Raw genomic sequence first — 24473 nt, 5'->3', positions numbered from 1 at the left:
TTTATTTTAAAGAAACAACATGTTAAAGTATGTTTTGTGACGAAATTATTTGTTTTAAAGAAATAGGGCATAATATGTTTTTTTTATTACAAGCATGTAATTTGTGTACTAATGCATATGATTTATGTCATAATAATTCTTAATACAGAACATCATACAACACAATAACATTTAATGTAATTAAATTAGAGAATCAAAACTTATATAAAAATTGTATTAAATTACACAATACAATACATAATGAATTCTGAAACTGAATTATGAGATGTAATATATTACATTTTTATTAACACAAAACTACAAGCAAAATGCACATCGTTTTAGGACATTTATAGAGCTTTTTAAAATACACAACAATACAAAGCAGCTTTAAACAAACATACTCTAGTATGTCTTTACTTTCCTAAACACTTTTGTGATAGTCCTCTGGCTATAGATTGTGAAGATTTAAAAACCATTAATGTTGAGTTAGCTGTGTTAAAATATTTAATGAACTGTAAGGTTAAAGTTTTTTGAGAGCTAATGAGACAAATAGATGCAGTGTATTTTGCTGTATGAAAAGTCAAATCTTTAGTTTGAAGTAAATTCATGTTGTCTAGGCAAGTCACCTTTATTTATATAGCGCTTTTTACAATACAGATTGTATCAAAGCAGCTTCACATTGATAAAATGAAAATAATACAACAAAGTTTGTTTCTAGAAGAAAATTGCATCATTGTCCACCCAAATTAGACAGATCAATAATATTGTTGAATATTAAATGTCCCCAAATAAGCAAGCCAAAGCCAAGGCAACAGTGGCAAGGAACCAAAACTCCATCAGTGACAGAATGGAGAAAAAAACCTTGGGAGAACCCAGGCTCAGTCGCTCAGTTCTCCTCTGGCCAACCAGCGAACAGTGTATGATTATGATCCAGGCAACATTACAGGTCAGAGGTCAGATTGGTTGTGTCGATGAGGTCGGCACTTCAGGGATGCGTCATGGTTGGGTCCACGTGCAGGTCCACCATCTAGTCTGGATACGGCCGGAGTCCACCTCACTTCAGAAACGGAGAGACTGGTTGACAATTCAGCACTGCGTTGTCGTCGCGTCCAGGCGTAGGTCCTTCATCTGATCTGGATACGGCCTGGATCCGGCGGACTGCGGTAAACCTCGGTATAAGCAGAGAGACTAATATTAACGTAGACGCCATTCTTCTTATGATGGAACGAGAACATCAGGATTTATGGGAAGTGTTCCCGGTTCCGGCTGGCCTAATCTATGCAGCCTAATATGGAATTATAGAAGTCTATAATGTGTTATGTGAATGCTAGGTCAAAGAGATGTGTTATTAGTCTAGCTTTGAACTGACTGAGTGTGTCTGCTTCCCGGACAATGGTAGGAAGACTGTTCCAGAGTTTTGGTGCTAAATAGGAGAAGGATCTACCGCCAGCAGTCGATTTTGATATTTTAGGAATTATCAACTGGCCGGAAATTTTGAGATCGCAATAGACGGGAACTCTGCAAAAACACACAAACAACACGTCACGTGCAACTGAACACTTGCAGTCTTTAGTGCTGTGAAACACCACTCACTGTTTTTGCTTTGATATGCAAGCCCAAAGGTGCAACGCAGCAGCAGACGCAGCTAGCCCGTTGAACCTGGGATGTTGTGACATTAAAAGGCTATTTTAATGACACACTCCACAAGATAAGATAAATCAGCCCAAAAGTGACTGAAACCTTCCGTTCGTCTCAGTATTATAAGGCTGATCTGTACAACAAAAGATAAAAAAAAAAAAAAATTACTTAATGAGTTAGTTCACCAAAACATATAAAAATCAGCCATCAGTTTCTCATCAATGCTTACCTCAGGAATCAGTTCACACATTACAAGGTCGATATGTTCAAGCTTTTTGTCCTTCTTTTGCTCAAACACAATGTTGTCGATGTGTCCTAGAAGTTCCTCAACATGTGCTGACAAGGCTGGATGAAAGCTCTTAGGTTTTGCCATTATCCCAGTCTTCATTTGCCACCATTTGTTCCACGTGGGTTTCAGTGAGCCTTTCACAATTCCTTGAAACAACTCCTGAAAAAAATATTTAGCATAGCAAACAATATCTAGCCATTTTAAATTTTGTAAAGTCTTATATGTACCTGAATTTCAGTATCACTGACAAGAGAACAAATTCCTTTTTTTTCCACCTCCTCGACTGTCCTATATTTTCAAAATCATCGATCTACTTGATTTATTAAACTTTTAAGTTGATTTGTATGAATGAGGACACACATTTTACACATACCTTTTATACGTCATATGCTGCCATTGATGATGCGTGATATCTTCTCAGATGCCACAGATCGTCTCCCTGTATCACCTCGTTTTTCATAGAGGTCCATTTGTCCCTCACCTCCATTTCTGCCATCTAATGCAATAAACACAGTTGTTAAAGTAATGTAGATAAAAATAAAATAAAATAAATAAATAAAAGCATTTATTTAACTTACTGTACAAACCAAAACCCCACAGTTGTTAGAGTCAGCCAGCCTCCACTGTTCTGGGTACTCAACAGTCCATTTTCCCAAGTCCCAAGTATTTCAGAAGGCATTGCTTTTGTGCAAAAGAAAAAATAATTAATAAATGTACATTGGTAAATAAAGATAACAATTTTGACATTTATAAAGCACATAATACCATAGTATAGTCAGGTCCATCGCAGAAATTGACTTGTAGTTGCCAGTGGGGTCGTAAACTCGAATACGATTCAGCAAACCATCCAAGACCTTTACAACATAAACAGAAACCGCTTTAACCAAAGTAACAACTGTTGAGTAAAAATGTATTTTTTAAAAAACACACATACCCACAAAATGAAGTGGTTTCCCTTTTCGGGGCTCTGTCCACCAACAATTCTTGGAATAAGGACTGTGTCATTCTCATCAAGGTCCTTTAAAATATTTTTAAGTAAGGAAGTAAATGTGTCCCCTGCCCTTGAAATTTATTTAATAGATTTTCATTTACCTTCAGACAAGACATGTGACTGTCATCCACATGTTTCTTGATAGTGAAGGATCGCCACCAGAGCACGAACGTGTGCACCTGTAAAGCAGTTCCACCATGTGCTTTACAGAGCTGTGCAATCCTTGTGTCAAGAATCTAAAAGAAATAGTAGATTTCAATGAAATGTTGTTGAATAATATAAGAAGTACAAATAGGAGGTTCGTGTACAAACGCCCATACAAATAAGCTGCCATTGGACGCATATGGAGGTCTTGCCTGAGTCCCAAAATTTCTCCAATCATACATTCATGTCTATGTCTCATTACCCTCTAACAGAATCCACGGTTTCGAGAATATCCGAGAAACTTTATTTTTCAACCCAAAAAAACTATAAGGTATATTTTACAGATATTTTGGGTCGAAAAATAAAGTTTCTTGGATATTCTTGAAATCTTGGATTCTGTTAGAGGGTGCTGAGACATAGACATGAATGCATGATTGGAGGCTCTAGAGCCTTCCAGAGCTGAGATATGGAGATCCCACAAAGCATTTATTCCATTGGGGCAAATAGAGACTTGCATACAGCGAAATTTTGGGATGAAATTTGGCCCTTTTTTGCACCTTTTTGTTTGGACGTTTTCTGGAAACCGGGACTAATTAGAGCTATTACCAATATGTCTCAAAAATGTTATAAAAAAATTCTAACGTCGTCATTCAGCCATGGGAAACTTTTCTTCTGTGGACACAGTGTCTCGAAATCTTCAACTGTGGCCTGGCATCTCGGAAACTGAATGAGTGGCCGCTTTCTGTCGGTTTCCTCACTCAAAATTCTCGTATACATTTCCTAGAAAAAAAAAATGCTTTGTAATTGTCTTACATATATAATATTATATATTAGATAACAGACTTCCATTTATTTGACATCTTACCTCTTCTAGCTCCAAGATGTGAAAGCGATCCACTGAAAACTGATTTTTTTTTTCAATTTCTGTAAACACTTTTGGATCAGTCACAAATCTTTGTCAAAGTTACTTATTCGACTTTTTTAAAAGCAAATCAAATGAAGCATACCTGTGCGTGATGCATCACCTCCTGCCATGTCTGTCTTCAGGCAGTAAGAATCATGGTCATCATGAATATTCACTGAAAAAGGTTGTATATGTAATATTTTAAATTTGCCATAAACATTTACTTCAAAAAGTGGCCCATCTACTGTAATGTACTGCCTTTCTCACCATTCAGGTTAATGTCACGCCGCAGGAATGGTTTGAGTTGGGACACATTGGTTTTCTGGCGGAGAATGTTGCCTGATTTGTCTGCAAGTGTAGCAACCCCTTTTCCGGTAATGTCTTCGACCACAAAAGGGCCTGTCCAGTTCCCCTCTAAACGTCCACCTTTGCGTCCCTCTTTTCTTTTGTTTGCTTTGAGTACCTCCTCTCCTTCGTGGATGTGAAATGATTTCACATTTTTTCTTTTCTTAGCTGTTATCAAAAAGGTATCAAAGACATGGTAGATTCTTATAACATATAACCAAAACATTTTATAATAAAATCTTCTTAACTAAATAATAATAACCTGGTTCACAAACTCCCTCCCCTGGTCTGTGATTATTCTTTCAACCAGTCCATATGCATTAAATGCTTGTAAGACCCCTGTAGCCACCTCAACTGCGGTCCTACACTTCAGGGATTTGGCGAAAACCCATTTGGTGAAGAGGTCAGTCATTGTGAGGACATAAATGTTCCCCTGAGGACTGGTTGGAAATGGTCCCATCAAATCCATTCCTATTACATTCCAGGCTTTAGTGACCTTGATAGGGTGCAACACTGGAGCCACTGTTTTAATAGTATCATTACGCTGACACTGTGGACATTGGGCATCTAAAAAAAAAATGTTAGGTGTTTGTAGGATTTTGAGGACACGACTTAACACCATTAAGTATTTAATAGAATATGATCTTGTGGCCTCAATATAATATGTCGTGGCCTCTACATAACGTACCAATGAGTTAATTATTTACACTTGAGGGGCTGTATGAAACCATCTCGTGGGTCAAGAATTTGAGTCTACAATTATCTTACCCACTTCTTGACGTCCGGAAAGATGCCTTGCCAGTAGTATGCGCTTGCAATCTTATTAAATGTCCTTGTTATCCCCTGATGCCCACCTGTAGCTGGGCTGTCATGGCAGTCCCGAAGGACTCGTTCCTTCTGTTGCTCATCCATGACAACTAGACGGTTTGATCCGTCTGCAGTCTTGTAATAAAGATGTCCACCTGTATTAGAGACATAAAAAGGTAATGTGAGGGAACGCAACACACAGTAAATCACGTTATTTATTGAAGAAAATATTACGTAAAATTAGTTGTTTTATCATAAGCAAACGTAGCGGATACTGTAAATTACATAATACATAACACATTAAAAGGCAATTATATTTTTTCTACTTCCCCTGCACAATGAACTTCTTAGCAGAACGCCTGGCAATTCTCACCAGTACTTCTCGGGTAAGACGAGTTGTGTCTTGTCTCTACCACAGGAACTTTTGGTGACTCGGTAGTACAGAAGTTGACTCTTTATCTTTAACTTGTCTCCCTGCCGCTGTAACAGAGCAATGGTAGCATCAGAACTTTTTTTTTCATCACTTTAAGGGCTTTTAAGACAAACTCATTAAGAAGTTTTCTCTCATTTACAACTCTTCTCAATTATAACTCATTTACAAGCAAAGTAATACATTACAAGTAACATGCATTACATAATCAGATCACTTTTTGATGTTATGAGTAAATAAATGCAATAAAATCACATACATTATGTAAGCACGTTACATTCTAATAATACAAATACATTTATTTACATGAATGTCACTGCAGATTAAGTATTTTCAAAAACACTATTCACAGTATAAGTATGAATTGTAGCTGAAATATTGATGCATGAGGTCCACTACAGTGGACAGATAATTGATCAGATTTTTCTCCCAATCTAAAATCAAAACTTGGAAATTTTAACTGTGATATGACTCATTAGATATTGTTTGATGCTGCAAAATTTTTTTTACCTACAAGAGTCTCCTAGGAAAGAAGGAATGGTTGAATATTCCGGAGCAACTTGGCATTTCTGACTGACCATTGACCATCTTGGTTTGGAGGGGAAAAAAATCGAAACACAACGGCTTGCCACTTGGTTGCAATGTATAGGATGATGCACCCGGGTCCAATAAAGAGGCTGATGTGCAACTATGCCATCAAAACCCGTGCAAATTTAAGCAAATGTTTTTTTAATAGCTGTCCACTGTAGTGACCACTATGCATGAAAGGGTTAATCCATATAAAACAGCGCTTAATCTTGCAAAGTATGTTTTGGTGCTACTGCTATCATTACGTTAGTAATTCATTAAGTTAACTATAAAGTGTCGCTATGTTGTAGATTGTTTTCATAGTTATGTGTGAACTTGTGTGTATGTGTGGTTGCATTAGTTGCAGCCTATAATTTCAGTTTTATTGATCAAAAATAGCCATTATAAAAGCAGCCTAAAAGGTATAAGAAGCTATACAAGTCAAGAAATAAATGAAGTAAAACGATTCAGTCAAACATAAGTCAGCAGGCTACAACGTTAAAGATAAATAGCCTAAATAATTTAACGTTATATAAAATTATGAAACTAAAACTTTGCCCTCAGCCAAAACGATTTGCCAGGGAACAAATTATAGATTAATGATATCAAAGATCGTACACGATCTATACACAAGACCAGCGGCAGACTTCAGCATCTCATCAGCCGAGGTATGGTTGTTCCAAGCGGGATACATGAGCGCTGAGCACCCGGTGATCCCTTCGATCTCACATCTCCGAAAACGTCAGATCAAATTTTTAAATAAGCGCTATCTGTATAAACAAACAACATATTTGAGATTGAAACAACTACATTATCGACTGAAAAACTCTTAAAACTACATTTCGTGACACATTAACAGTAGTATTTTTAAATTTCGCGGTCTTTCTCCTGCTATTGACGCAACTTGAGATTTTAAATATTAGCTATAGAATATACACAATTTACATATACAATATACAATTTAATTTAATCTTACCTTGCATATAGCAGCGGGATTTAGCATTCTACATAAAGCTACCACATAATAACACTAAAACAGCTCACGTTAGCTACAAGTTATCGCGAGAACAGATTTACATCAGGCATACTACTGGCATACTAATTGGGTCCTCAGGGTTACCGAATACTTCAGAGTTACCGTATAATTCACCACACCGGCATCACCGGCGGCCATCTTAGGACAGGGCTCTGTGAATTAAGGTGAGTGAGCAGCACGCACACAAATCCTCTTATCTCGCTGAAATCTGGACGGATTTACAAACGGTTTGGTTTCTTACAAACGTTATTAACGTGGCTATAATTCTGAATGCTTAAACATTTTGAACATAATTATTCATATGTATGCAGTATAATAGCTACATCTCTGACGTTTATAACAAACCAAACCGTTTGAAAATCGGTAGAAAATTGAGCAAGTTATGGTTATTTAAAAGTACATGCACTATGTTATGAGTGAGCGAGCACCCTGTCTTAAGATGGCCGCCGTGTGCGGATGTCGAGCTCCATTGGCCAGCAGCGCGGACGAGACATCTAGCCTTTATACAGAGTCGGCGCCAGGGCAGATCTACTGGAGGGGCATTGGGTCATCGGCGGGGGGGCACTGACGTTTGACAAATATTTTGACGCAGTGGCGACATCATAGTACAACACAGCAGAAATCCTATATAAAACTAAACACGTTTATTATTATTATTATTATTAATTATTACATGGCTTGGTTTAATCCTAATGTATAATGCGGTCTGTTCTTTCTTGATAACAGCCGCTGCTAAGTATAACACACGTTGCCATGAAAAGCAGTGCGTTGCTATGGACGCAGGATTCTAACCGTAGAGACGGAACGGACTATTTTCTTTAGCGGAAGCAATACAATAGTTTTTAAATAAATAAACCTTTTTAAATCAATATTTTGTGTCAAATGATTGATTTATTTTGTAGTTAACCATGTAATACAACCGCCTCGCTTTACTTATATATCTTACAGGCAGCCAAGTATAAAACACAAATGCAGATAACGTATACCCAGCAAACATTCATCAACAATTCACCTGCTTAGTAGGCCTTATCATGAAAGCCAGGGCTGGCTTCAATAAGTGAAATGAACAAACGACTTACTCTCAGAAAAGTTGCAGGCGACGAGTGTTGCTGCTGAACCGTCTAAGTACTGTGTCCTTCCATACGCTTGTGCATTTGCGTGTCAAGTCTTTCTCAAATGCAAGCTGCACCAACCTGGCTTTTCTCTCGTGTAGCATTGTGCGTCTGTGTTCCGAAAAAACATTTTTCAGAGTGGAGAATGAATTCTCGCACATTGCTGTGGATGCACCAAATGTTAACGCATGTTTGAAAGCAGTCAGCACACTGGGCATTGCAATCAGATGGTTGTGGTACGTTGAGATGATGTGCTGTATGGTCCAGTCTCCCTGCATTGCTTGCTTTTGTGACATTAAAAATTCTTTAGCAACTTCAAACTCGGCGTCAATCATAATCGATTGTGACAGGTCGAGAATATGCTTCACAGCTTTCACATCAAGGAAGTTATCGGCCTCTGGATTTAGTGCTGCAAGTGCACTTGCCAGCTGTGAGTTGCGCTCGCTGAATCTACGCTCGAGTTCCCCAACCACCAAATCAATAGTGCTGTAGTACACTCTGCGAAGTTCAGTTTCCAAGTCATCCTCACCTCTGTGTCCTCCTGTGGGCCCTGTAACGATGAAACCATCCATCCGTGTGCTCTCTATGCGTCTCCGTTTGGGCCCGGGTCTCAGTGACTCGCTGGTGGGCGTGGCAGTATCCAGCATCTGCTTAAACTCTTCATCACAACGGAGTTTTTTAACACATGCTGTTGCACTCGCCACAACACTTAAACCAGTCAACAAGTCAGTGTCCTCTCTCTGAAGAAGCTTGTTCGGTGGTGGTGGCCGGAGTGTCAGAGTCTGCTGATGGAAGAGGCTGAGGAGTACTTAACCATTTTCGTAAATCCATTTTTTGTCGAGAATTAGGCTAGTTAGCCGCTAACTTCTATGATATAGACGGACAAACTGTTGTTTTCGATTCAAACAACAACAACTTGAAATGGATTTTGCGCGCTGCAAATCAAATGTAACAAGTTTACTCAGCGACCAATAAGCATTGACCAATGACGACTAAGCCTAGTAACATGTCGTGAACAACCAAAATTATGCTTTTTCCCCATTCATTTAATTTTATTTCATGTAAGTTACAATTTGTACATTTAATATATATATAAAAAAAAAAAAATAAAAAAAAATGTTGGGCCACGCCATGGCCTGTGGTAGGAGGGGCATCAATAACCACTAGGGGGGGCACGGCCCTCGAATGCCCCACCACAGCGCCGACGCTGCCTTTATATGATATCTATGCTTTTAACCGCCTACTTCTTGTTCGGTGGGTCCAATAGAGAAAGGACTCTGTGGGTTAAGTTGGCAAGGAACATGAAACTGGGCTCAGATATCTCGCGCAGCAGGCCTGTAGCTTCCATTCTCGTCTCTGCACCATAGTTCAGCACAGTGTCAGCATCGGTCAGAATCGATTTTATGTCATTAAATGACTTAAGAATGACTGAGACTGTGGCAAGATGCCCTGTCCATCTCTGCTCCAGAAGACGCTTAAGATGCGCACCTTTATAATGCATAGCAACCGTTGGCTTTCTACAGAACTTGTATAGGGAATCGCACACTTCAAAAAACTCCAAAAGTGCGGACTCTGAAGACATGGTATGAACCACGACCAAATGCAACTGATGGTTTAGGCAGTGCACGTAAGGTATCTCACGTCCAAGTCTGTCCTGTAGAATTTTCTGAACACCACCACGTTTCCCCGACATAAGCGCAGCTCCGTCATATACCTGACTCAGAATTTTTGAGCTATCCAGGCCAACTTTGTTAAGCTCAGTCAGAACGGTGTCAGTTAATGTCTGTGCGTCACCTTTCTGAGCCGTAGCGATGCACAGTAGACGCTCTGTCACTTTGTAAGTCTCATTCACAAATCGAAGCACAATTGATATATTTTCACATCCTGTGGGGTCACGCGTCCCATCAACTTTCAGAGTGTAATAAGAGTCACCAACTTCCTCCACTATAGCCTCTGTCACCACATTACTGAGTGTTCTTATAAGTTCATTTTGCATATCATGACAGGTGTAAGTGGCATTGCGAGGGATTGTCTTCACCACATTAGCCAATTCATGATCCTTTTGGATGGTGTAATAAAGCATGGACAGGAAAAGTCCAGACCCCCCCTCCGACATGTCATCAAAAGCGTCAATCTTCCCCCGGAGTGGCAACTGGTTTTCAACTAAGAACCCAACCACATCTATTAATGAAGACACATAATACCGGTTTTTCCTTAGTTGATCTGCATTTACAAGGGTTGATACCTCATTCCCCGTATTACGACGCATCTCCCTCTCCTTCCACATTGCATAGCAAGACATGTGGTCCTTCGAAGTTTCATGTTTATGAAATCCACGGTCTTTGGCCATAGCATGTTTCCAGTTACGATAGCCCACACTCGCGAAGGCATCCAATGTTCCAGATTTTCTGGTACAGCTGAACATCCGACAGCAAAAACAAAATGCTGCGTCTGCCTTGACACTGTACTCCAACCACTCTCTGTTGTGAAACCATTTATCAACGAATGATCGCCCCTTACCACTGTAAACAGTTACAGGATACTGTTTTAACACAATTTGGACAGGCCTGTCAGTCCCGATATCATCAGCCGCTGTTCGCTGACTTGGAGGGCGTGTAGATTGCTGCTCTATGGCTGCGCTAGTTAAGTCTGTTGGCGGTTGTCTGGAGCTCGCATTAACAGAAGGGCCAGCTCGGCTCTCAGAGACCGTGGTACTGGTGGTGGTGGCCGGAGTGTCAGAGTCTGCTGATGGAAGAGGCTGAGGAGTACTTAACCATTTTCGTAAATCCATTTTTTGTCGAGAATTAGGCTAGTTAGCCGCTAACTTCTATGATATAGACGGACAAACTGTTGTTTTCGATTCAAACAACAACAACTTGAAATGGATTTTGCGCGCTGCAAATCAAATGTAACAAGTTTACTCAGCGACCAATAAGCATTGACCAATGACGACTAAGCCTAGTAACATGTCGTGAACAACCAAAATTATGCTTTTTCCCCATTCATTTAATTTTATTTCATGTAAGTTACAATTTGTACATTTAATATATATATAAAAAAAAAAAAAAAAAAAAAAATTTTGGGCCACGCCATGGCCTGTGGTAGGAGGGGCATCAATAACCACTAGGGGGGGCACGGCCCTCGAATGCCCCACCACAGCGCCGACGCTGCCTTTATATGATATCTATGCTTTTAACCGCCTACTTCCGGGATTTGAAGAGCGGAATAGTTCTAAACACCGTCATTTTGGCGTTGGACACCATTCACTTACATTGCTGCGCGTCGAGTTGTTCTAGAGTTAAGTTGCTGAAATATCGACCTCTTTTGATTTGTCAACTGTCTATGTTGTATCAGAGGCCCTTTGCGATGCTTATACTGGTCTTCATTTGTATATGCACAGCGTAATTATTTATATTTTATGTTGGTTGTTTCAACCAATTTTCAAGCACTGCCTGCTAGCTAGTGCGACTTCGTCAGCTGTGACAGTATAGTTCGGTAATGAATCACTACCACCTTTATAGCAACTTTTATTTTATTTAATTTTTTGGGATATACTAACTTTTCATTATGTTTTATTGTCTTGAGTGAAGCGGCTTGTGAGAACAATGCTGGACCTCTAGGATTGTTATGGGATCACCAGTCCTGTCTGTTTCATGGATCACCTGCCCCTGGTTTCTGTTTTTCTTGTTCACACACACCCACACAAGCACACATTTTTGTTGTCTGTCATTGTTTAATAAAAAATATTTAAGCGAACTCTGAACGGACCGCCACGGCAGACCTCTTTGCGTGATCACGAAGGTAGGCTAATGGCTGAATCAAAATTTACAAGCAAAATCACGGGAATCAATAGCCTAATACAGCCCAGTTGTGCTAAAATAAATATCATGAGACGTCCATCATCAGATGAATGATATGGAAAAGTTAAGTTAGAGCCGCTAAAGCCAGTGCTACTACCCATGCGAACATGAACACTAGCTTTTCCCTCCAAAAATATAGCCTAAAACTTATCTCCAAATGCAAAACTGACATTAACAAAATGCAATAATGCAATAACAGCTGAAAAAGTACTTGGGTGTGTGTTCTCTTACGAGAGGTTCTCTCGTATTGCGTAAGCTAGCTTACGCTGCGGGAAAGTCTCCTTTCTCGAGATACTGAAGCCAAAAATTATCCTTAATTTTTTAAATCTTGTCAACGCAGTGCGGCAGCCTGCAGACCTAGGGCAGGCGAATCGCGTGCCCATTGGCTGCTCTGCGGCAACTGCAGCAGCCTATGGCTGAGCCTTGCGCGTGACGTCACGTCCAATGAGCGCGCTTGGCGCGCTTAATGCGTCACAGCCCGTCATTAGGGGTGTGGCTTAGCGTATTTAAGCAAGGTACAGAGGCTGCTTCGCTGATTTCTGTCTCTTCAGCGAAGCTCTTCGCATCGCTGATCTCCGAGGAAGCCGCCGTCGAATCAAGCGACCAGCACGCCGAGGATTTCAGCCTGAGGACGCCGGCCGCTCGCCGCCTTCAGCCTTCCCTGCCTGCTGCGCCATCCGGCATATATATCCTTTTCTTGCTCTGTGTTGTGTGTTTTGTGTGTCCGCCGCGACACACTTGCATCTAAAAGAGCGCGAGGCGTTGTTGCAAATGCCTCGCTCATCCTGTGGCTCGTGCAGAGCCGCGCTCAGCGACGGAGACCGCCACGTGGTGTGCGCTCTCTGCCTGGGCTTCCATGACAGCTGAGCGCTCGCCGGAGCCCCTCCCGCGAGCCTCGCTTTTTCCTTCTCCCCCCCACCTCCCGACGCGCAGCGGCCGGCTCCGCCCGCACTGCCGTCGCCTCAGGGGATGAAGCAGACAGCGCTGTTTTCTTAGACAGCTGCTTTCTCCCCTCTGTCAAGCCGCGCAAACGGCGCCGCTCACAAGGGATGTCAGAAACGGACGGTCTCGGGCTATAGCTTCCTTTACGTTACAAGAAAGCTACCCCCCGGACGACGCACGCCCCTCCCTGCGCTCTCCCCCTCTGTTCGAGCCGCGCAAACGCGCCGCTCACAAGGGATGTCAGGAGTAGACGGTCACGGGCTGGCTTCCTTTACGTTATAAGAAAGCTACCCCGCGTCTCGGTCGCGCGCGTCACTCTCCGGCCACCTCCGTTTCTCACACATTTCTCAGTCCCCTCCTAAGCTCAGGCGACTAGAAATATCAATATTGCAGTAAACGAGCCTGTTTTAATACACGCACGCCTGCAAACATACGATGTCATAGCACATGATGACATCTTCCCGCTCTCTCTCCCTTGTTCGAGCCGCGCAACTGCGCCGTTCTCAAGGGACATCAGAGCGGACGTCACGAGCACCGGCGAAAAGAGGAAGTGAGAGTGTTTTCGTCCTCGTATATTCTCAGTCCCCTCCAAGTTCAGGCGGCTGGAAATACTATACTGCAGTAACGAGCCTGTTTTATTACACGCGCGCGTCTGCAAACAAACGCCGAAACGAAACATCGCTCGGTCATATGCTCGCACTAACTAAGTTTATGTGTGCTCCTGTGGCTCAGTGGCAGAGCATTGGACTTCCACGCGGGAGTCCCGTGTTCGAATCCTGCTCTGACGGCAGATAAATAATTTTTTCTGCTGGCTTCTCCGAGCTCGCGGCCAGCTTTCTCACATACAGAAAGCGAACCCGTATCTCGCAGGATGGTGCTTGAGTATTTATGAGCGTCTAAACTTATGAGCCATCAAAGCTTCTCGCTCTATCAGTTTCCTATAACACCGATGGTGTTATACGTGTAGAAAATGTGCCCACTCCCACGTGCTCACTGCTACACACAAACACGGTCTCCCCGGTAACGTCCACAGAGCGCACTCTCTTAAAGCGGTCACACGCCGCTTGAGTACTAAGTGTAGGAAATGTGCCCACAACTCTGTGCTCACACCTACCCGTTGCTCGCTCTGCCACTCAGTTACCCTGGGTTGCAGTTCCTCTAAAGCTCACTACATTCCAGCTCTAGCTGAAGATAAGTGTAGAAAATGTGCCCACTCTCATGTGCTCACTGCTTCACACAAACACGGTCCCCATGGTAACGCGCTCAGAGCGCTCTCTCTCTTAAAGCGGACACGCGCCGCTCGAGTATTAAGTGTAGTAAATGTGCCCACAACTCTGTGCTCACACATACCCGCTGCTCGCTCTGCCATTCAGTTACCTCGGGTTACAGACCCTCTAAAGCCCCGAAACACTCCGGCTCCGGCCGAGGGTGTCATAAGTGTAGAAATGTGCCCACTCCCATGTGCTCACTGCTTCGCACAAACACGGTCCCCATGGTTACGCGCTCAGAGCGCTCTCTCATAGGCGGACACTCACCGCTCGAGTATTAAGTGTAGTAAATGTGCCCACAACTCTGTGCTCACACCTACCCGCTGCTCGAGTTGCAACGGCTCAGGCCGAGGGGATATTAAGTATAGAAAATGTGCCCACTCCCATGTGTTCACTGCTTCACACAACATGGTTCCCATGGTAATGCGCTCAGAGCGCTCTCTCATAAAGCGGAAACACGCCGCTCGAGTATTAAGTGTAGTAAATGTGCCCACAACTCTGTGCTCACACCTACTCGCTGCTCGCTCTGCCATACGGTTACCCCGGGTTACAGACCCTCTAAAGCTTCCAAAACACTGGCCGTGTTATAAGTGTAAACCCTGCGCCCGCTCACGAGCACGCGCACTCACTTTCAGACACTATATCCCCCACGCCGCTCTCGCGCCAGGGGTGTTTGACAGCAAAACGCGCTCCATCCTTCAGGACCGAGCTACTGAACGCTGTACAGCCGGCCAATACTGTTTATCAGCCCCCGTGTTCGAGCACCGGCGGCGCGCGCGCCGCCCCATCCTCTCCGATACAGGTTCTCCATCCCGCGCAGCGCGGCGATCTGAACCCAGAGACCATTCGACCCCTAGCTATGCGTGCAAAAGCATGGGAAGCTATTCAGGGCGCGTCAGAATGGGTGTTGAACACTACAAAACACGGCTATTCGCCTCAACTCGCTCGTCGCCCCCCGCGCTTCTAGCGCAGACGGAGACGAAAGTGGGTTTAGAAGCAGCGCACCTGCTTCGAGCAGAAATAGCGAAGCTGCTGCGCAAAGGGGCCATAGAACAGGTTCATCCTTCCTTGAGCGAGTCAGGCTTTTACAGCCGTTACTTCCTCGTTCCCAAGAAGGACGGAGCATTAAGACCTATTTTAGATCTGAGACATCTGAACTCGGCTCTCATGAGACGGCCGTTCAAGATGATTACAACCAGACAGATCCTTGCGCAGATCCGCCCAGGAGACTGGTTTATCTCTCTCGATCTGAAAGACGCGTATTTCCAGATCCAGGTAACCCCCCGTCACAGGCCATTCTTGAGATTCGCCTTCGACGGTCGAGCTTATCAATACACAGTCCTGCCGTTCGGCCTGTCTTTAGCACACCGTACATTTACGAAATGCATGGACACGGCTCTCGCGCCCCTGAAAAGTCAGGGAATGCGAATTCTGAACTATCTGGACGACTGGCTTGTTCTAGCGCAGTCAGAGACAGAACTTGTGTCTCACAGAACAGCGCTTCTCAGCCATCTGGAAGGTCTGGGTCTAGCGGTCAATTGGACCAAGAGCTCGCTCTCGCCCCGTCAGTCAATTTCCTTTCTCGGAATAGAACTGGACTCGGTGGCGATGACGGCCAGATTGTCGGAGCAGCACGCGCGCCGCATCCGGCGCCTCGCCGCATCCTTCAAAGAAGGCAATCGGGTTCCTCTGAAAGCATTTCAGCGCATCCTGGGGCATATGGCCTCAGCTGCAGCAGTGCTTCAGTTGGGTTTACTGCGCATGCGCCCGCTTCAACGCTGGCTAAGAGCGCGCGTATCCCATCGAGCCTGGGCGACCGGCGGCTCGCTAATCAGAGTGACTCAGGGCTGTGTCTCAGCCCTGCAGCCCTGGCTAGTAGCTGAATGGTATCACACTGGAGTGATTATGGGAGTGATTTCACACCGGAAAGTTGTCTCAACAGACGCGTCCAACCTAGGTTGGGGAGCGCTCTTCGAAGGCAGACCGGTCTATGGCCGCTGGTCAGACCAGGAGAATCTCCTACACATACACTGTCTAGAGATGCTCGCGGTCGAGAAAGCGCTCATGCACTTCCTCCTATTCCTCCATGGTCACCATGTTCTAGTCCGCACGGACAACACATCAGTAGTGAACGAGGGCCCCGACAGACTGTCCAGGGACGACGTTCCCCTGGGGAGTGGTCTCTACACCTCCAAACAGTCCAGTCGCTGTGGCGCCGCTTTGGCAGAGCGAAAGTCGACCTCTTTGCGTCAAAAGACAACGCACACTGCCCAGTATTCTTTTCAAGAGCGAGGACGCGCTGGCCCAGACGTGGCCCAGCGGCCCGCTATATGCTTTTCCCCCGGTCTCTCTGCTGCCTCAGGTCATCGAGAGAGCCAGGAAAGCGCGCCACACAGTGCTCCTCATAGCCCCGTTCTGGGAGAACCAAGCTTGGTTCCCGGAACTCATACAATTGGCAGATTCAGCCCCTTGGCCGATCCCGGTGCGGAGAGACCTTCTCTCTCAAGCCCGCGGCTCGATTTGGCATCCCCACCCAGAGCGCTGGTCTCTGCATGCGTGGAGCCTCAACAATTACATGCTGATTTACCAGAAGGGGTGATGAACACGATCATACAATCTAGAGCTCCCTCCACGAGGCGGCTCTACACGTCTAAATGGTCGGTGTTTAACAAATGGTGCACTGCCAGAGGGCTCGATCCACAGACATGTGGGGTCTCGCAAGTATTGTGCTTCCTTCAAGAGCTACTGGACGCGGGCAGGTCCCCCTCCACGCTCAAAGTCTATGTCGCGGCCATCTCAGCGCTCTCTGTCTCAGAAGCCGGGCCGCGCATTAGGAAGGAACGAGTTTGTCATCCGCTTCCTTAGAGGAGCGAGAAGGATGAACCCCCCGCGACCCCCTTCGGTTCCTATGTGGGATCTTTCACTGGTCTTAGACGCCCTGAAAGCACATCCCTTTGAACCCCTGGAAACTGTGGATATGAAATACCTCACGCTCAAAACCGTTTTTCTGATAGCACTGTCTTCAGTAAAACGTGTGGGAGACCTTCACGCGTTATCCACTAACGCTGCGTGCCTCGAGTTCGGACCCAATGACTCTAAAGTTATTCTCAGACCGAGGCATGGGTATGTCCCCAAAATTTTGGGCACTCCCTTCAGAGCGCAGGTAATTTCCCTTTCAGCCCTGCCGAATGCTGGCTGCGAGGCAGATAGTAATCTCCTCTGCCCAGTCAGGGCGCTGAGAAGCTATATTTCACGCTCCGCCGCCTTCAGGTGTTCAGAGCAGCTCTTTGTTTCGTTTGGTGGGCGCACCAAGGGTCTCGCCGCCTCGAAACACACCCTATCCAGATGGATAGTTGACGCTATCGCAGCTGCTTACGCATCTAAAAACCTGCAGTGCCCTTTGGGCATTCGGGCGCACTCCACCAGAGGCATGGCCTCATCGTGGGCGTGGTCCAGTGGGATTCCCATTCATGACATTTGTGCAGCGGCAGGCTGCGCCTCCCCTTCCACATTTGTTAGGTTTTACAACCTGGAAGTTCCCGCTTTGCAGGCCAAAGTGTTATCAGTCTATGTCTCGCGTAGCCAGCCCACTGTCTGTGCGCGGGCTATGTTGCTGATTTAGCTCTACTGGTTGAGCTGCACTATGTGGAAAGTGTCAGTTGGACCGGCTGTGCCGCTCCCTGCCCCATATTATGTGCTTGTGTACTGTGGTATCTTGGCCGCCCAGCTCCGCTTCGCGTTCCCTGGGCTCCCCATGGGATTCATTCAGGATGCTGGGCGCGCACACGGTGTTGACAAGGGTGTTCCCGCAGCGTAAGCTAGCTTACGCAATACGAGAGAACCTCTCGTAAGAGAACGTACTCGGTTACTAACGTAACCTCTGTTCTCTCTAGAGAGGGAACGAGTATTGCGTAACCCGCCGTGCTCTCGCCACGAGCTCATTTCGCTTCATGCGACAGAAACCAGCGAAGCAGCCTCTGTACCTTGCTTAAATACGCTAAGCCACACCCCTAATGACGGGCTGTGACGCATTAAGCGCGCTCATTGGACGTGACGTCACGCGCAAGGCTCAGCCATAGGCTGCTGCAGTTGCCGCAGAGCAGCCAATGGGCACGCGATTCGCCTGCCCTAGGTCTGCAGGCTGCCGCACTGCGTTGACAAGATTGAAAAAATTAAGGATAATTTTTGGCTTCAGTATCTCGAGAAAGGAGACTTTCCCGCAGCGTAAGCTAGCTTACGCAATACTCGTTCCCTCTCTAGAGAGAACAGAGGTTACGTTAGTAACCGAGTACGTTTTATTTTATATTTACCGTTCAATAATGCAATCGCTGCTGTCTGTCCCATAGAAGAGCATGACAGCCAGCGTATGTTTTAGAACTATTGGGGCTTACATGAACCACCTGACAGCCATAGCGGCGACATCAAAGAGTGTCGCAACTCTTTCTCTCTATGGCTCTGGCTAGGACTAGAAGATTGTAAAGTTGTCGACAATACGTTATCAAAAATCAAGTCCATTGTGTGGGAGAAATTTGGAGATATCTGAAGAAAACAATATTGTGAAAGGATTTGCTGCATGCATTTTCGTGTTGGATAGCCGCAAATGTGGATTCATCGCCGAGGAAACACGCAGTAAGCGTTCTATCGAACAGTATTTTTCACATTTAACACTGTTAAATATGTGTTGTGTGCAGGCAGGGCGTGTTTGAACCCAAAATTGTCAGATGTAAGCTAGACAAAATTGCGTGGCAGAAAATAGTGTTGTTAGGCTACTCGAGTTTTGTGGTAACGTTGGCTATGTTCTTCATGTACCGGCCGTTTGACAGATTCGGCTGAAGTTGTCCTTGTGTTAATGGTTGTGTAATAACTTCTGTATGACCGGGCAATAAACATTTTTGTAAGTGTGTCTATAATGTGATAGTCTAAACCAAGGGCGAAATTGTCAATCACACATTGGGGGGGACAGCTGTGTACTTGGTACCTCTAGGGGGGTCCGGGGGCATGCTCCCCCGGAAGAAAATTTTGTACATTTTAAAGGTAAATTCATTAATCTGGTGCACTTTGAGTCACCCGAATCCACTGTTAAAAATAAATAATCCACCCGCAAACCGCCCGAACCTATGATATTCTCTGATTTAGATATCTGCATCTGATCATCACATTACAATTATTCAAATTCTTAGTGTTAAGCATGATAATATGGTAACATATCACACTGACATGCTGATTTAAAATGAACATTTATTTAAAATAAAAGTTCTTCTTTTGGCAAAATTATATTTCCTTAATAGCCTAAACAGAGGCTTTACTCCCTTCAAACTTAAAATTGTCCATTTTTCATTACATCACTGTTTGAAAACACTCAGAATAGTTTTTTGTACCTTTATAAAGGGCATTTTCCCCCCTAATTTTATTAACTGTATGCTCCATCTTTCATTTTAAATTCTTAAATTTGATAAATATATCCAATTAAAATAATAAGACACTAGGCTGTTACCAATCAAATTAAATAATTAAATTTACATTGAAAAATTATAACTGTATTAAATTAGATTATTTTAAATATTTTTATAACCGCAACAGAACCATCACGGTGGGGAAAGTGTATCTGACCATGTGACTGTCTGTCTGAGTTTTGTCGAGAGCCGGAGGCGGCACGAAATTTGACGGAGGCAGCCGCCTCATAATTCTCTATGCAGGAAAAACTCTGGCAATACCCATAAATGGAAACATAAATTTACAACTGTACTTCGGTTTCTCTGCGAGGACACCGCCGTCACCTGCCATATGAGATTTCACCATGTGAGACGACACCGCCGTCACCTGCTCTGTCAGATTTCGCGCTCCTAACTCTTCTTCTGTTTGGTTTTTCCTAACTCACTGACGGTGCACGAGCTACTAAAGGTATAGGGAAAACATGACATGGATTTCAGGAGAAATAGGTTTTGTTAATGTATAGTGTAAGGCCAGTCGAATGGATTTGGGAAATGGACCGGCCGGGATTTTATATTTTCGGAGCTGGAAAGAAAGACGTATTTGCAATCACATCGATATTGCCCGTATAATCATACAGTAGGCTATGATCAAATATTGGGGGGGACAAATTGTCCTTCTTTGAATATTGGGGGGGACGTGTCCCCCTGTCCCCCCATAGAATTACGCCTATGGTCTAAACTGATTTTATTTCGGGTGCGGGTCGGGTGTCGGTTCTATTTTAAGCGGGTCGGGTCGGGTGCGGATTTGAATTAGTGCTGCTGTCGGAAAACGGGTCGGATTCGGTTTTAAGCACTGCGGGTACGGGCGGGTGCGGATTTAAAAAATTGGACCCGTGCAGGACTCTGGCCTATGCACTTCTCTACTAGAAAAAAAAAAAAAAAAAAAAAATACCTTCAAGAACAGCCCAGTAAACATTTGGACGCTTAATGACTAAAAAGCCGTCCGTCCGACACGTCCCGTCATGGCTGATAAATAGTTCCAAAATGAAAGTTCTGACCGTGAATCCCACGTCTCTTCTGCGCGTCCCTGTACGTCTAAATGCGTCGTCATCTGGGTGTTTAAATGTGTTGCTGCATGATTTAAGTGTATATAAGCCGGCATATAAAATAATCACACACCTGTAACATCGTGAAAGGCAATCAAGTCTTGAGGTTTAGGCTACACATCTTGACAAAGGTTCTTAAAAGGTCCAAAATTGGTCCGTCAGACCTGAAAGTCAATAAAACGTTTTAATCACGTGTAGCCTACATCACAAACAAGAACACATTATTTGTGGACATAAGCAAAAAAGAGGCATGTTCTGATTTAGCACAACATTTTATTGATCTTTAACAGCCAAAATTACTATTTATTTTTTTCAATGTTTAACATTTGTTAACCAAACTAAAATACCAATTACAAAATACTGAATTATTATATAAAGGGATAGTTCACCTAAAAATGAACATTCTGTCATTTACTCACCCTCATGTTCCAAACCTGTATGAGTTTCTTTCTTCGGCTGAACACAAAAGAAGATATTTTGAAGAATGTTTGTAACCAAGCAAATAGAGCAACCATTGACTACCATTATTGGAGAAAAAATGATTATGGTAGTTAATGGGAAGCGACATCTGCTTGGTTACAAACATTCTTCCAAACATCTTTGTGTTTAGCATAACATAGAAAGGTATACAGGTTTGAAACATGAGGTTGAGTAAATGATGACAATTTTCAATTTTGGGTGAACTATCCCTTAAACACATTGTTTGGCTCATTTTTTGTATCCACCACCCCCAGCTCTTCCTGGAGCGTGTTTCGGGTGTTCTGCCATTGCTGCATCAATTTCAGAGTCTGTAGCATTTGGGCTCCACCTCTACACAGCATCTAAGGGAAGAGAATATATTTCTTTTTAAAATAAATAAAATTAAAAATTTGAGTCTAATATCGTCTTTTGTTACTACATCTTCTTGGCAGCACAGTTTTGGCAATTACATCCAACTCAGACATAAATGGTGACCGGATATATTTCTGTTTTACATGTATATGCATACATTCCATAAAAAAATAACAACGAATACATCAGGTACAACAGGTTGAAATAATGACTAAAATGCAGTGGCTTTGCAATCACTTAACCACACTGGGCACTTTGTGATTATAATTTATTTAAACAAGATAAAGTAAATATATTTACTTTGTATACAAATTGTGTATTTCATAAAGATAATTCCTGCTTTTTTTCTGTCTTGCTTGACTAGACGTGTAATAGACGTCAGTGGACGTCTATTCACAGCCTTGACTAGACGTGTAAAGGACGTCAGTGGGCGTCTTCACAACCTCTTAAAAACTACTTGGGCAATTCAATTAATTATTGCAGTATTAACCATGCAAGGATTAAGCACAGCTTTTGCATATTTCACAAGGATTTCATGATGGACTATAAATGCACGTGTAAAAGACGTCGCCAGGTGACGTCCTCTCACCCGATACACTATATATTGAACTACACATAGCTAAAAATCCTATTGCTGAGTTGAATAATTTAAAGGGTTTTAAACACATTTGAAGCATGCACACATAAAAGGTGTCTAATATTATATTGGATTATTTGTTGTGTAATCAATACTCTATTGTTAAAGAACCTTTATGATATGCAAACAGGGATGAGGGTGAAGCACAGCAGAGACTGCTCTACGACACTTGATCAAACATGCTCTATTGCCAACAAAGTGTGAGTGACCACTGCATGAATAGAGTAGAGTGGTAGCATGCTATTCAAAACAGTGCCAATGTGCGACCCCAGACCACCGAGAAACCGTAACAGCCTTGTTCTTACCAGTTAAAGGAGAACTCCGGTCAATTTTAACATTGAGCTCATTTTTTTGTACATTTGGAGTGCTGTCAATACAGAGAACAACGACAAAAATCGGTGTTGCCTACACCGAGTTATTCTATTTTTAAAATTTGCACCCTGTTGACTTCAATGGGGCAAGTTTTAAACCTGCTTTTAGCCTCTTAACATCCTTGATGTGTCATTACAAGTGCACAGGTCATGTGAGTGATTCCTTCGGAGTGAACGCGGGTGAATCTGACTGCAGTAGATGTGAAAGAAATATATAAAAAATGATGTTAATTCAGCCAGCGCACATACCTGTATTTACATCCTGTTTTCGGTCGAAGTCCACAGTAATCGATTGTCGAGTTCACGCGCATAGGTTTAGTACCTATGATCACACACACATATATATATATATATATATATATATATATATATATATATACAGGCCAAAGGTTTGGAAACATTACTATTTTTTATGTTTTTGAAAGAAGTTTCTTCTGCTCATCAAGCCTGCATTTATTTGATTAAAAATACAGAAAAAAAATGTAATATTGTGATATATTATTAGAATTTAAAATAATTGGTTTTCAATTTATTATACTTTTAATTATCATTTATTTCTGTAATGCAAAGCTGAATTTTCAGGATCATTACTCCAGTCTATCACAGATCCTTTAGAAATCATTCTAATATGATGATTCACTATCAAAGTTTATATTTATATTTATATTTATATTTATTTATAGTTATATTTTTTTCATAACCTGTGATACTTTTTTAGGATACTTTGATGAATAAAAAGTAAAAAAAAGATAAAAAAAAAAAAAAAGAAGCAAATGTTTTAAAAATGGAAATCTTTTGTAACAACAATATACACTACTGGTCAGTAATTTGGGGTCAGTATTCTTTTTTTGAAATAAATCAATACTTTTATTCAGCAAGGATGTGTTAAATTGATAAAAAGTGATAGTAAAGAAGATTTATATTATTAGAAAATACATTTTTTTAACCTTTTATTCATCAAATATATTAGGCAGCAGAACTGTTTCCAACACTCATAATAAATCAGAATATTAGAATGATTTCTAAAGGATCATGTGATAGACTGGATGTCACATTTGACACTGAAGACTGGAGTAATGATCCTGAAGATCACAGAAATAAATGATCATTTAAAGTATAATAAATTGAAAACCAATTATTTTAAATTGTAATAATATATCACAATATATATAAAAAACAATCTGTATTTTTTTTTAATCAAATAAATGCAGGCTTGATGAGCAGAAGAAACTTCTTTCAAAAACATTAAAAATAGTAATGTTTCCAAACTTTTGGCCTGTACTGTATATATACACAATACACAATATATACACACCAGCAGACTGTTAATGTTCTTGTCATCCTTGTAAAGCTCAACATGCAGCAACTGAAAAACTTGTTATCAGATTCAGACAACACATTTGCTATAAATGCTCATGACGCAACCAAATACAGAAACACGTTGAAAATGCGTTTTTGTATTCGGTTGCATTGTGAGTATTTGCAGCGTGTTTCTGTACTTGGTTGCGTTGTGTGAGTATTTGCAGCACATGTGATGTTGCAAAAGTGATGTTGTTTTCTTAATTTGCATTTGCGTTTCTAAATTTGGTGTTTTCTTCAGTTGCAGCACATTAAGATCTCTTGGCCACAGTAATAAACAACAAACTATAAATCCAACTTCACCTCAAGGACAACGGCTGAATAAAAAAAACAATTACAAGCACAGGACATGATAGCGGCAAAACATGATATTTTACTAGATTGTCAAAAACACTTACTAATATTTTCTGCCATAATGGGGT

General features: G+C 42.6%; 1 protein-coding gene and 1 long non-coding RNA gene across 7 annotated transcripts in view; one reads left to right on the top strand and one right to left on the bottom strand.

Annotated features, from left to right (window-relative positions):
- Positions 1-258: 258 nt before the first annotated feature.
- Positions 259-24473, bottom strand: part of LOC311295995 (SLAM family member 5-like) — a 33624-nt gene continuing 9409 nt past the window's right edge. Inside the window, exons 5-20 of one of the 6 annotated variants that reach the window (XM_084417615.1) lie at positions 21273-21674; positions 20927-21017; positions 5474-5580; positions 5062-5255; positions 4556-4860; positions 4216-4461; positions 4052-4123; positions 3910-3968; positions 3687-3824; positions 3002-3136; positions 2844-2927; positions 2675-2763; positions 2488-2590; positions 2283-2405; positions 1850-2068; positions 259-1753 (exon numbers count right to left, since the gene is read on the bottom strand). In XM_084417615.1, the coding sequence (XP_084273741.1) occupies positions 21664-21674 (11 nt within the window). In that variant the 3' untranslated portion in view covers positions 259-1753; positions 1850-2068; positions 2283-2405; ... (11 more) ...; positions 20927-21017; positions 21273-21663. Of the gene's footprint in view, positions 1754-1849; positions 2069-2282; positions 2406-2487; positions 2591-2674; positions 2764-2843; positions 2928-3001; positions 3137-3686; positions 3825-3909; positions 3969-4051; positions 4124-4215; positions 4462-4555; positions 4861-5061; positions 5256-5473; positions 5581-6040; positions 6673-6715; positions 6868-7073; positions 7202-8212; positions 8357-20926; positions 21018-21272; positions 21675-22129; positions 22689-22941; positions 23015-24473 lie in introns of those variants that run through there. The other 5 variants (XM_084417616.1, XM_084417617.1, XM_084417618.1 and 2 more) reach the window with 5 other exon arrangements.
- Positions 18795-24473, top strand: part of LOC311296012 — a 288024-nt gene continuing 282345 nt past the window's right edge. The window contains exon 1 of the long non-coding RNA XR_014628455.1: positions 18795-18944. This is a non-coding gene — a long non-coding RNA (uncharacterized lncRNA). The remainder of the gene's footprint in view (positions 18945-24473) is intronic.

This window comes from Rutilus rutilus, assembly GCF_951802725.1.
Source record: "Rutilus rutilus genome assembly, chromosome: 8".
Taxonomy (NCBI): Eukaryota; Metazoa; Chordata; class Actinopteri; order Cypriniformes; family Leuciscidae; genus Rutilus; species Rutilus rutilus.
The sequence above is the reverse complement of the archived record's forward strand: the minus strand, read 5'-3'. Positions and strand labels throughout refer to the sequence as shown.